This window comes from Propithecus coquereli, unplaced genomic scaffold (assembly GCF_000956105.1).
Source record: "Propithecus coquereli isolate 6110/MARCELLA unplaced genomic scaffold, Pcoq_1.0 Scaffold370, whole genome shotgun sequence".
In the NCBI taxonomy this organism is placed as follows: Eukaryota; Metazoa; Chordata; class Mammalia; order Primates; family Indriidae; genus Propithecus; species Propithecus coquereli.
Genome location: NW_012149397.1, coordinates 2,259,117 through 2,271,809, shown reverse-complemented (window position 1 = coordinate 2,271,809; position 12,693 = coordinate 2,259,117). Strand labels below are relative to the sequence as shown.

At 51.9% G+C, this 12,693-nt stretch overlaps 1 protein-coding gene across 2 annotated transcripts in view; it reads left to right on the top strand.

The window, feature by feature from the left end:
* Positions 1-5,901: 5,901 nt before the first annotated feature.
* The window catches only part of LOC105816425 (chromosome unknown open reading frame, human C9orf89), a 20,356-nt gene continuing 13,564 nt past the window's right edge, over positions 5,902-12,693 (top strand). Inside the window, exon 1 of one of the 2 annotated variants that reach the window (XM_012651839.1) lies at positions 5,902-6,108. In XM_012651839.1, coding sequence (XP_012507293.1) covers positions 6,102-6,108 — 7 coding nt within the window. In that variant the 5' untranslated portion in view covers positions 5,902-6,101. The remainder of the gene's footprint in view (positions 6,109-12,693) is intronic. The other variant, XR_001137795.1, reaches the window with a different exon arrangement.

The window sequence follows — 12,693 nt, the reverse complement described above, 5'->3', positions numbered from 1 at the left end:
TGTGGCTTTAGACATTTGCGCCTGATGCCATGCCTCTCGTTTGCTTCCATTTAAGATGAGCTCGGACAGCGGGAAGCAATGGTGTGCTCCTGTGATCCTAGCTACTTAGGATATTGAGGCCAGGAGTTTGAGACCAGCCTGGGCAACAAAGCAAGACCCCATCTCTAAAAAAAATTAAAAAAAAAAAAATCAGTCCCAGCTACTCAGAAGGCTAAGGTGGGAGAATCGCTTGAGTCCAGGAGTTCAAGGCTACAGTGAGCTATGATTACACCACTGCACTCTAGACTGGGCAACAGTGAGATCTTGTCTCTGAAAAAAAAAATTTTCAATAAAATTTAAAAATAAGATGAGCCCGGAGCTCATTTTGTAGCTCCTTGCCCCACCTTCTCTCTCACCTCTGAGCCCCATGTTTGTCCTGGGCCAGTTGAAAATATACCTCCAGCCTGCCATAATTTGGGATGTAACCTGTCTCTGGCCATTGAGAAAAGTCACTAGGGTTTGCCCTTTGACCTTCCCCTGCTTCCTGCCTGGAGGAACATTCACATTGTTGTGCCACCATCACCATCCATCCATCCATCTCCAGCACGTTTGCATCTCCCCAAACTGAAACTCTATCCCCATTAAGCACTAACTGCCCATTCCCCACTCACAGTGCCCGGCAGCCACCATTCTGTCTATGAATTTGACTACTTTAGGCACCTCATATAATGAGATCATACAGTATTTGTCCTTTCGTGTCTGGTTTATTTCACTTAATGTCTTCAGGGTTCATCCATGTTATAATGTGTCAGAATTTCCCTCCTTTTTAAGGTTGAATAATGTTCCACTGTATGGACAGACCACATTTTGTTTTCCATTTATCTGTGGATGGACCTTTGGTTATTGCAAATAATGCAACTATGAATGTGGGTGCACGAATAGCTCTTTGAGATCTTGCTTTCAGTTCTTTTGTGTATACAGAGGGTTGTTAAAAAGATACAAATCAGAACAGATCACCACGTCCTTCCCCCAGCTCACGACCCTCAAACTATGGGCTCCATGCCTGCTCTGCATGACCCTGTGTCACCTCCTGACCTCTCTCCCTATTATTGGTCCCCTTATTCCACGGCAGCCATGCTGGCTGTCTCTCAAGCACAGAAAAGTCATTCCTGCCTTGGGGCTCCTGCGTAAGCTGTTTCCTCTTCTATCCTGTAGCACCCTCACTTCAGCCAGGCCTCTGCTCAGATGTCTAGCACACTCATTGTACATTGCCATGTAACTGATTACCCCAAAATGTGGTAGCTCAAAAACAACAATCATCAGCCGGGCGTGGTGGCTCACGCCTATAATCCTAGCACTCTGGGAGGCCGAGGCGGGCAGATTGTTTGAGCTCAGGAGTTCGAGACCAGCCTGAGCAAGAGTGAGACCCCGTCTCTACCAAAAATAGAAAGAAATTAATTGGGCAGCTAAAAATATATATAGAAAAAATTAGCCGGGCATGGTGGCACATGCCTGTAGTCCCAGCTACTCGGGAGGCTGAGGCAGGAGGATCGCTTGAGTCCAGGAGTCTGAGGTTGCTGTGAGCTAGGCTGACGCCATGGCACTCTAGCCCGGGCAACACAGTGAGACTCTGTCTCAAAAAAAAAAAAAACAACAATCATCATTTATTATTCTCACGGTTTTGGTGGGTCAGGAATTCCAGCCCTACAGGGTGGTTCTGGTTTAGGGTCACCCATGACACTGCAGTCAAGTGTCAGCCAGGGCTGCAGTCTTATCTGAAGACTTGACTGGGGCTTAGGATCCACTTCCAAGGTGATTCACTCACAGCAAGGTAGTGCCGGCTATTGGCTGGAGGCCTCAGTTCCTCCCCACATGGCGTTCTCTGCAGGCTGCTTGAGCATCCTTATAACATGGCAGCTGGTTCATTCCAGAATAAGCTATCCAAAAGCACAAGGCTGAAGCCACATGCCTTCTGTGACCAAGCTTTAGAAGTCACACATCATCATCTCTGCGCATGTCACTGGTCACACAGACCAGCCTGATTCATCAAGGGAGGAGACTACATGAGGGCATGAGCCAGGATGTGAGGATCACTGGGGGCTGGTGGCTGCACCAGCCATCCTTTGCCTCTTTCCTTGCCTGACTCTCCTTCATAGCACTTACCAGCACTGACACGCAGATGTGTTTGTGTCCTCCGGAAGCAGGGAGGCTCCAGGGGAGCATGGCTTCCTCTGCTTTCCCAGTGATCTAGCTCCAGGTTGAGCACATGTTTAGAGACATTTGTTGAATGAATTAATGAGTGAATGAATGGGTGAACGGTAGCCCCTGGCCATGTGAGAACTTGGGAGGAGAATGTCCTTGCTCCTCCTCAGTGTTCAGGCCCCTCATCATCCACCATCACCCCTTTGCACAGTCACAGTCAGCTCCAGCCCTGCCGGCCTCCCACAGCCAACGGGGGCCACCTCCCGCCTCCCCTTGGCGTGGGATCACCCGGTCTTCAGCCTCAGCCTCTCAGGAAGGCCACCCTGGCCCTATCATTCTGTCTTACAGTGTCTGTCCTTGACCTCCTGTCCCTCACCCAAGTTATCAACAGTTATTCATGTGCATTAATTAAGTGCCTACTGCATGCCAGCCTTTGTGGAGTGGACGCTGCAGCAGAGACAATGGTCAGTAAGGAAACTCTCATCTGGCAGGGACAGTGCTCTGAAGAACAGATGCTGGGAGTGAGCAGAGCCCCAGGGCAGTGAGGATGTCAGGAAGGGAGCTGGGAAGAGCATTCTGGGCAGAGGGCACAGCACACCTGAAGGTTTGGAAATGGCAGAGGTGGCTGCCAGGGGAACAGGAAGGCTGTGAGCCAGGGCGAGGAGGGTCTGATTCAGGTCAGACCTGCACCGGTGGGGCAGGGAACCAATGAGAAGGCAGCTGCCACCTTCCAGGGGAGAGATGGGGTGGCGGTCACAGAGGTGGGAGCAGGGCTGCACTTGGAAGGGAGAGCTGACAGGTAGGGAAGGGGCAGGTGCACAGAGGCCTGAGTAAGGAAGGGGCCGGCCCTTGAAAATCACAGGGAAGTGCCGTGCCCAGCCTGGTGTGAAGAACCCACGTGGCAATGAGCTGTCCCTATGTAATTTTTACGTTGTGTTTCTCATCAGATAAAGCATGTCATGGTAACAAAATTCAAAAGAAGCAAAAGACCAAGGTGGAGGCAGTTGGGAGGAGTGTCAGGGGTATCAGGGCCAGGGCATCTGTGACATAGAAATTCTCTGCTTGACCAAACTTTAACCAGGCTCCTGACCCTCCTCCTAGGCCCATCTGTGCACTTCCTTGTAAAATCCAGTTTAGCAAGAACCCCCTACCCTCACTATCTGATCACCCTCGGCATCTGATGGGGTTCCTCAGCCCCCACCACCCCCAGGTGGCATCTGCTCACCCTGGCCTGTCTTCAGCCAGAACCCCCCCATCCCTGATGCTTCCTCTCAGACACTTTCTATTGCTGAACCCCACCCTGCTCCTTAGCTATAAATCCCCACTGTCCTTGCTGTATTTGGAGTTGAGCCCAGTTCTACACTGAGGTCTTTTTTCCTCTATTTCAAGAATCCTGCATAAAATCTGTTTTTTATTAATACGACTGTAACTACTGTCTAGCTCTTGTTTTTCTTTGACAATATCCAAGGACAGGGCTTCCAGTCACTCTCCAGGGGTGGGAGGCAACCTCAGTTGACACCCTCGCAGTTTGGACCCCCACCCTCTGGGCCTGCGGGACCTTACTTTCCATTTGGGGTTCAGATGGCTGCAGCTGCAGGAGGGAGGATGCCTGCACTATGCCTGGATGGGAGGAGCACCCAGGACCTACCCTTTGACCCGCCTGCTTGCAGCCCTTGGAGTGGGCATCTGGGACCAGTGGCTATCCTGCCCTGTGCCTCAGCCTTTCATCCCTGTAAGCCTGGGGGGCACATTCCAAGGGACCTGGGTGTGCTCACAGGGGTTGGGTGTTAGACTGAATCCTCCACAACCCCTGGGGCTGCCAAGGAACAGCGGCCTGCACCCAGGAGGCCACATCTTGGCTGCTAGAACTTGGGTGAGGAACTCCACAAATGTTGAGCCTCAGTTTCCCCATCTATCACATGGCCGAGTGTGGTCCTAGGGGTGCAGGAGTGGATGTGAAGGTGGAATGCTGGCCTCCTTAGAAGAGGCTGGGGTCAGGGCTCCCTGAAGGTGGGCAGAGTCTGGAGCCCCCCAATGTCCCCACTGTGTCCTCCTTCCACCCAGTCCCTGCCCTTATGGCTCTCACATCTCTCCTGGGGGATGGAATGAATCCAGGGAGGTAAGTGGTAGATGTTGTAACACTGTGATGGACGCAGAATAACTGGAGTCAGGCCATGTCCCACTGTGGGACAAAAGGCCCTCTGGGGAGGCCCCCCATGGGGTCTGTGCAGGGTCTCCCACCCTGGAGCCAGTCTGGACTCGCCCAGATGCACACACACAGATGAAAGGCCAGTAGGGACCCACAAGCTAGCACACACCGCCCTCTGGCCCTTGGTCTGGGGCCCCGTGGCTGAGCGCAGCTGCCCCACGTGCTCTCCTGGGGAGCGGGGGGCGCTTCTATGTAGTTACCACCACAACTGGGCCCAGGGATTTTGGGGTTCCAGGCAACAACCACACCCATTCTCTAGATGCCCCACCCATGATGAGAGGTCATAGCACAGAGGACAACTGAGGCACAGAGATGGAGGGCGCACGACCGCAGGGACCACTGTGCTGTAGGAGAAGTGCACACTGAGCTTGGGTCCCCATTCCGGATCAGGCTTAACATCTCGAATTAGAACAAGCTAATAGGGGAACCACAGATACAGCAGGGAAGGAAACAGGTAAAACGAAAAACCTGCCCGAAAAACCTGCCCGCCATTGCTGGCCGTGGGGGCTCTGCTTCCCCTCCCTCCACAGGTCTCCATTTCCTGGATGGTTCCAGGCGCATTCGTAACATGTGGGACTGGGGGCTTCTTGTGGTGGGCGCCAGAGCTGAAAAGGACAGGCCTGTGACTGAGGGAAAGCAGGAGGGAAGATGGAGAGTTTGCCCGAGGCTACCCATTTTAAAGTCCGGGAAACTGAGGCTCAGGGAAGTTAAATGACCTCCCTAATTAGGGTCACACTGCCAGGCTAGTGTTCCCTTTTGTAGGTGGGGGGCGGGAGGCTGCGGGCCCCTAAGAAGGAGGTTGCCTCACCCAGGTCACGCTGTTGAGTCCGACTTGTCCCCTGAATTGGCGCCGCGCCACTGTCTGGGCACTGCAGCCTTTGGCTGATCCGGTGGGTTACTGGACGCCCACCGGTCTTTTGCCCCAGGCCTGGCCCTGTATTCCCCACGGCCTGACCTCCTGCATGCCCTTGGGTAAGTCACGTCCCCTCTTGGATTCTCAGTTTCCTTATGGCCGGGCTGGGACGCGGTGGCCTGGGACCGGGTGGCGGACCCGGCCGGCAGCGGGCGGGCGCTTGGATCCCAGCCAAGCTATTGGCGCTGTGCGGCCCGGAGGGCGGGGCCTAGGGCGGGGCCCAGGACGGAAGGGGCGCGGCGGGGAGGGGTGCGCATGGACCGCGGGAGAGGCTGTGCTGGGGGCGGGACTTGGAGGAGGGACTGGGCTCGAGCGAGAGGCGGGGCTTAAAGCCCTTGTGGCGGCGTGGTCCACGCCAGCGGGGCTCAGGGCGCCGTGAGACGCCGTATCGCCAGCAGGGGCTGGCTAGAGCAGGAAGGGGCGGGGCTCAGAGCTCTGCACGGCGACCAAGCCCAGGACGCTGAGGGGGCGGGTCTCGAGCGAGGGGCGGGGCTTAGAGCCCGGGCGGCGCCATAGCGGTCGCAGCCAGGGCGGGGACTAGGGGGAAGGGGCGGGGCTCGTGGCTTATGGCTGCGACGTAGCGGGCGCTAGAGGGAACCGGCCTCGGTGAGAGGCGGGGTTTGGAGCCCCGGCGGCGACACAGCGGACTCAGAGGGCGCGGCTTAGCGGGAAGGGGCGGTCCAAGCACGGCCCGCGGGCGGCGGTCACCGGAGCTGGTGGGCCGGGCGGCTGACCTAGGGCCAGACACGCGGCTGGGCGGACAGCGGGGGAAGGCGAGACGGAACCGTGTCCGCCGCCATGACAGGTGGGCGCGGGGCCGGGCTAGGCAGCCAGGGTGGGGACGCGCGTCCCGTCTTCCCAGCCCGGGGGACGGGCAGGGGTCCGGCTGCCTCGAGTATCGCCCACGGGCGGCTCCTTGGCTGGGGGAGCTGAGTGACCTTGGCCCTTCAGCTGTCAATGGTGATGCGGGTGCAGCCACGCGAGGTGGTGGGTGTCTTTGGGGCGGGCATTGCCTGGCACGGTGGGCGGGGACCAGGTGCGGAGCCCCAGGAGGGCGGAGGCTGCAGGGCAGCTCCTGGAGCAAAGTTGCACGGCCACGATCTGGGCTCAGCCACTTGAAATCTCTGTGTTGGGAGGTGTCCTGGGGGTGGGAATTGGGTCTGAGAGAGTAGGAAGTGGTAGAAATAACACCAGCGAGTATTCAGTTAGACTGCTGTGATTCTGACACCAAGATACAATGCTCCATCCTCCCAGCCACCCCGATGAGAACGTGGGACAGGTGATGCATTCCTGGGTAGTGTGTGGTACCGGTGGGACTCTGTGGTGCCTCCCCTGCTCCCTTGGGTGCCTACTAACCCCAGCCACACCCCTTGTCCCTGGAGAGGCCTAGGGGACAAGCCTAGGGAAATTGTGGACGGTGACTGGACTCCCCAAGCCTGTTGTGCTCGATGCTTGTGGCCCCAGCCCAGCCCCCTCCTCCCCCCCAGGGCCTCTCTGGTCTGGGAACCTGCCCACCCCACACCTGATCCCAGACAAGCCAGGTGACCTAGCTCTGCAGACCTTCCCCTAAAGGTTGAGGAAGCCCCAGGAGGGTGATGGGCCAGTGACCAACCCTATGGCAGCTTGATCAGGGAATGCGGGGGCTCCCAGAAGCTGTACTCATTCCCGAGGGTCTCACTCATCTCATGGAGCAGAAGTCATCCAGGGCCAGGGGTGGCCCAGAGGGTCAGTGTGGCTCAAAAGTCCCCACTCATCTCTCCCCAGTGCTTACTGAAGTCTTGGCCTAGGTCCTGCACACAAATGGGATCTCATGGGCTGGAACCTGGTGACTTCCAAGACACCAGGGCAGAAAAGACCCCAGCTGCTACGTGGTGCCCTTTGTCATCCCTACAGAGCTTTCTTATTGTGGCTGCCCTTTTTGATCACCTACTATGCACTGGCCCTGTGTTGGGTGCTTCCTGTCCAGAATGGTCAGATGGGGACATGTGGAATGTCATGTCTTTGTGTGAGTGAGGAAACAAAGTCTCAAATTGGGCAGGTACCCCAGCCTACTGGGCTGGTGAATGGCAGAGCCAGGACAAAAGCCCCAGCACCCATGTCTGTGCCCTGCCCAGGCCCTGATTCTCCAGCTCATTTAGCAAGTTCATCAGGCTGTGTGGGACACAGCACAGAGCTGTGTTGGCCTCCAAGGAGCCTGTCCCAGGGACTGGGAGTTGGTGGAGCCTGAGGCAGTCCACCCCTGCCCCCACCATCCATTTCAGGAGTGGGAGGTTGGTCCCTTCCTGCACAAAGGGACCCTGGAGTTGAGAGACCACAGCCAGGCAGGGGTCCTGAAGCCTCTGACTTCAGGGGCCTCACCTTTTAGAGTGAGTGGGAACAATGCACCTTTCTCCCTGCTGTCTATATTCACTGGGCCTAGAGACACCCCTCACAGCCCTTCATTTTCAGCATGGGGAACCAAAGCCCAGAGAGTACAGCTCTGGGAGGGTCAGCTGGACAGCCCTGCAAGACTACAGACCCATAGTCCTGGGCTCACTGCCCCTGTGCACAGATTGGGGGCCTACCTTGTGCCAGCCCTCGCTGCGAGCATGCATATGTGGGCTGACACCTATGGAACACTGAGAAGGTGTTGGCAGTGCTTGACAAGTTACCTGTCTTGTGGTGTGCCAGGGAGTGAGTGACCTTGGCTAAGCCAGGTACTGGGACAAACAGCTTCTGGAAGCAATTCAGGAGGGGAGGTCGACGCTCAAGTGTCTGGACTCTAATTGGTTGGGGGCCAGAGGAACTCAGGAAGGCCTCTTGGGGGTGGGACAGCAAGCTAAGCATGAATTAACCACGTGGAAACCACAGAAATAGGTATTCTCAACCCAGGGCGGGGGTCCCAGGCAGTATGATGCTATTGGGGGCTGCCAGGCTCAGGGGCCTGGAGGGCCGAGTGAAGGTAGGTGGGGCCAGCTCTCACAGGGCCTGGGATGCCAGGCCGAGGGCTTCCATCTGGGCTGCGAAGAGGGAGGCTCAAGTTGGGGTGACAGGATTGGGGGTCCATGGTCCTGGTGCCAGCTGGGTAAGAAGGGAGGGGATGTGGCAAGTTGCTGAAGGCTTGGTGGGTTTGTGCCACAGTGATCCATCTTCCTTTATCCTGTAAAAACAGTTTGGGGACTTGTTTATCAGGACCTGGCACCAAGGCAGTTTCCTTTCTTGTGCCTTTTTGTGCTTCCAAGTGCCACCTGTGTATGGTATGTGTGCGTAACTCACAAGCAACCACAGGAAGCGCAGAGCCCCCAAGCCACACAGCTTGGCTTCAGGGCCTGGACTGTGCTGCCCTACCAGGTGACTCATAGCTCATAGTGACTCATGGCTTGCAGTGACTCATGGCGCTGCTGCAGCAGAGGCCCAGCCTGGCTAGTGGCTCGCAAGGTGGTAGGAGGCTGCGGCAGGATGCTGGCTGCTGTCCACCTACAGTCCTTGCCCTTGGGGCTTGGACCTGCATCCGTTCATTGCAGAACTCTTTAGTGAGCTCCTACTGTGTGCCTGGCCCTGTGCACATAGCACAGCACACGCTAGGGAGGCAGCGCTGGTGAGGACAACCTCAGGCCTGCTGTTGTCCTGGCAGGAAGCAGACCTACGTAGCTGACCATAGGTTCTTAATATGTTAACTGGAAGGGCAGAAAGTCTGGATGTCAAGAAGTGGCCCTCAACACTGCTGTGCCTGGGTCCTGACCTCGGATTTGTCACTTTGTAACTGGCTGCAGTTTTTGGGCAGGTTCCTTATGTCCTTGCTGTGCCTCAGTTTCCATATCTGAAAATAGGGATGATGGTCATGCTCGTATTGCAAAGCAATTGGAAGGATGAAGGTTGTAGGCAGGCGCAGAGCCCACAGAATGCCAGGCACAGGAATTGCTCCATGACCTTTGGCTAGAATTCATCTTAGCTCTTTATTGAGGGAGGCTGCAGGTGCTGGAGCCAGGCTGCCCACTTGGGCCTATCTATGTGGCAGTTCACTTGGCATCTCTGTGCTCGACTTCCTCACTGTGAAGGGGGCAGCTGACAAGTCCACATAGGCTGTTGGGGGACTTGGTGCAGGAAGGTGGTGGTGGGGGACTCAGCCAGCCTTCCAACCCCCAGCAGCCTCCTGGTGCCGCCCATGGTGAATGGCTTCCAGCAGATGTCAGGGTGGCTGATGGTGGGGGGCAGCAGCTGTGAACCAGGACCTGCTGTTGTTTTTTGGAAGGCAGGTATCTGTAGGGTAAGGACATGTTTGTGGGGTCACTTGGTGAATGCCAGCCCCTACCCCCACACTGAGTCCCTGGAGGATGCAGACAGATCTGCACCTTACTGCAGTCCCCAAGCTCTTGGCATGGGGCGGGTGTGCTGAGACAGGCTGGTCTCACCTGGGCCTTGGACTACAGAGTCTGCGCAGGGGCCCCACAGAGCACAGCCGCTTTCAGGAGAGGGAGAATTCAGAAGTTAGAAGTCTGCATTCCAGGGGAAAGGAAGACCAGCCAGGGGGAGGTCGCAACTGGGAAAGAGATATAAGGAAGAAAAACAGTCTATTGAGTCTGTGCCCCAAGGACAAAACCAGAGAGGGGGCCCTGCTTTTTTCTACCTGATGACACTATTTTTTTTTAATTTAACTTTATTGAGGTATGATTTACTCACAAGCAAGTGCATTTGTTTTTAGTGAACAGTGTGGTAAGTTTTGATAAAGATCTGCACCCTGCAACTACCAGCCTAGGCAAAATCAAGACAGAACATTTCTATCACTCCAGAAAGTTCCTTTGTGCCCCTTCTCAGGTAATCCCACTCCAACCTGGGGTTGATCTGCTTTCTGTGACCCCCATTTTTTCTTTAAAATTGAAACAACCATGGAATTTCCAAATAGAATTTCTTTGTAATTAATAGACTTTATTTTTGGAGCAGTTTTAGTTTATAGAAAATTGAGTAGATAGTGCAGAGATTCCCATATACTCCTCGCCCCATCCCTATTATTAACATACTGTGCTAGTGTGGTACCTTTGTTATCACTGAGGACCAACATTGATGTTACTATTAACTGAAGTCCCTAGTTTACATTAGGTAGGGTTCTCTCATTGTGTTGTACGTTCTATGAGTTTGGACAAATGCTTAATGTCCTGCATCCACCATTATAGTAGTTTCACTGCTCTAAACATCCCCTATGTCCCATGTCCCGTAGTCATCTCTTCCTCTTCCTAACTCCTGGCAACCACTGATCTTTCTTTTCTTTTTCTTTCTTTCTTTCTTTTTTTTTTTTTTGAGACAGAGTGTCACTTTGTTGTCCCAGGTAGAGTTCAGTGGCATCATCATAGCCCACTGCAACCTCAAATTCCTGGGCTCAAGCGATCTTCCTGCCTCAGCCTCCCAGGTAGCTGGGACTACAGGTATGCACCACCATGCCTGCTAAGTTTTCTATTTTTTGTAGAGATGAAGTCTCGTTCTTGCGCAGGCTGGTCTCGAACTCTTAAGCTCAAGCAATCCTCCTTCCTTGGCCTCCCAGTGTGCTAGGATTGCATATTGGTAATAGTGTTCTGTAGTTTTCTTTTCTTGTAGTATCTTTATCTGGTTTTGGTATCAGAGTAAAGCTGACCTCATGGAATTAGTTATGAAGGGTTTCCTCCTCCTCAGTATTTTGGGAGAGTTTAAAAAGGATTGGTATTAGTTATTCATTAAATGTTTGGTAGAATTTGCCAACAAAGCCATCTGGTCCTGGCCTTTTCTTTCTTGGGACATTTTTGATTGTCAATTTAATCTTCTTACTAGTTATCGGTCTATTCAGATTTTCTATTTCTTCATGATTCAGTTTTGGTAGATTGTGTGTTTTTAGGAATTTTCCGTTTCATCCAGTTTATCCAGTTTATTTATGTACAAATGTCATAGTATTCTCTTATAATCCTTTTTATTTCTGTAAAGTTGATAGCCATGTCCTCACTTTCACTCTGGATATTAGTATTAATAATTTAAGTCTTCCGTCTTTTTTTCTTTGTCGGTCTAGCTAACGGTTTGTCAATTTTGTTGATCTTATCGAAGAATCAACTTTTGGTTTTCTTGATTTTCTCTATTGTTTTGTTATTCTCTATTTCATTTACCTTCACTCTAATCTTTATTATTTTCTTCCTTTCATGAGGTTTGGGTTTAGTTTGCTCTTCAGTTGCTCTGGTCTTTATGTTTTCTTTTTCTCATTCCTTAATGTATAATGTTAGGTTATTGATTTAAGATTTTTTTAAATGTATGCATTTGTAGCTATAAATTTCCCTCTCAGCATTGCTTCTTCCGAATCCCTTAGGTTTTGGTATATTGCATATAGGTATTTTTTTTTCATTTGTCTCAAGATATTTCCTAATTTTTCTTGTGATTTCTTTTTTGACCCATTGGTTGTTTAATTTCCACATATTTGAGACTTTTTCAGTTTTCTTTCTATTATTGAGTTCTAGCTTCATTCCATGTGACCAGAAAAGATTTTTGTATGATTTCAATCTTTTTAAATGTATTAAGACTTATTTTGTGGCCAAAGACTTGTTTTGTGGCCAGACTTGTTCTGTTGTCTGTTCTGGAGAATGTTGCATGTGCATTTGAGAAAAATGCGTATTCTCTGTTGTTGGAGGGAGTATTCTGTACGTGTCTACTAGGTATAATTGGTTTGTGGTGTTAAGTCCTCTATTTCCTTATTGATCTTCTGTCTGGTTGTTCTGTCTATTTTTGAAAGTGTATTAAAGTCTCCAATTATTATCACAGAGATGTCTATTTCTCCCTTCAAGTCTTCCAGTTTTTGCTTCCTATATTTTGGGGCTCTGATGTTTTGTGCATAAATGTTTATAATTGTTATATATTCTTAGTGAATTTATCCTTTTATTATATTAATATGTAGTATATTTTTTAGTCTTTTATAACAGGTTTTGACAAAGTCTATTTTGTCTGATATTAGTATAGTCACTTCAGCTCTCTTTTGGTTACTGTTTTTGTGTGAGATATCTTTTTACATTTCTCTACTTTCAATCAATTTGTGTCTTTAGATCTAAAGTGAATCTTTTATAGACAGCGTATAGTTGGATCCTATTTTAAAAATATATTCTGCCAATCTATGCCTTCTTTAAATTTTATTTTTTTTATTTCAGCATATTATTGGGATATAGATGTTTAGGTTATGTATGTTGCCCTTGCTCCCCTCCCCCCACAAGTCCAAGCTTCAAGCGCATCCATCCCCCAGGTGATGCGCATCGCACTCATTGTGTATGCATATGCCCGTCCCCTCCTTCCCCCTCCCCCCTCTCCCCTGCCCGACATCCAATAAGTGTTATTCTTATATATGCACTTAAGTGTTGATCAGTTAATACCAGTCTGATGGTGAGTACATGTGGTGCTTGTTTTTCCATTC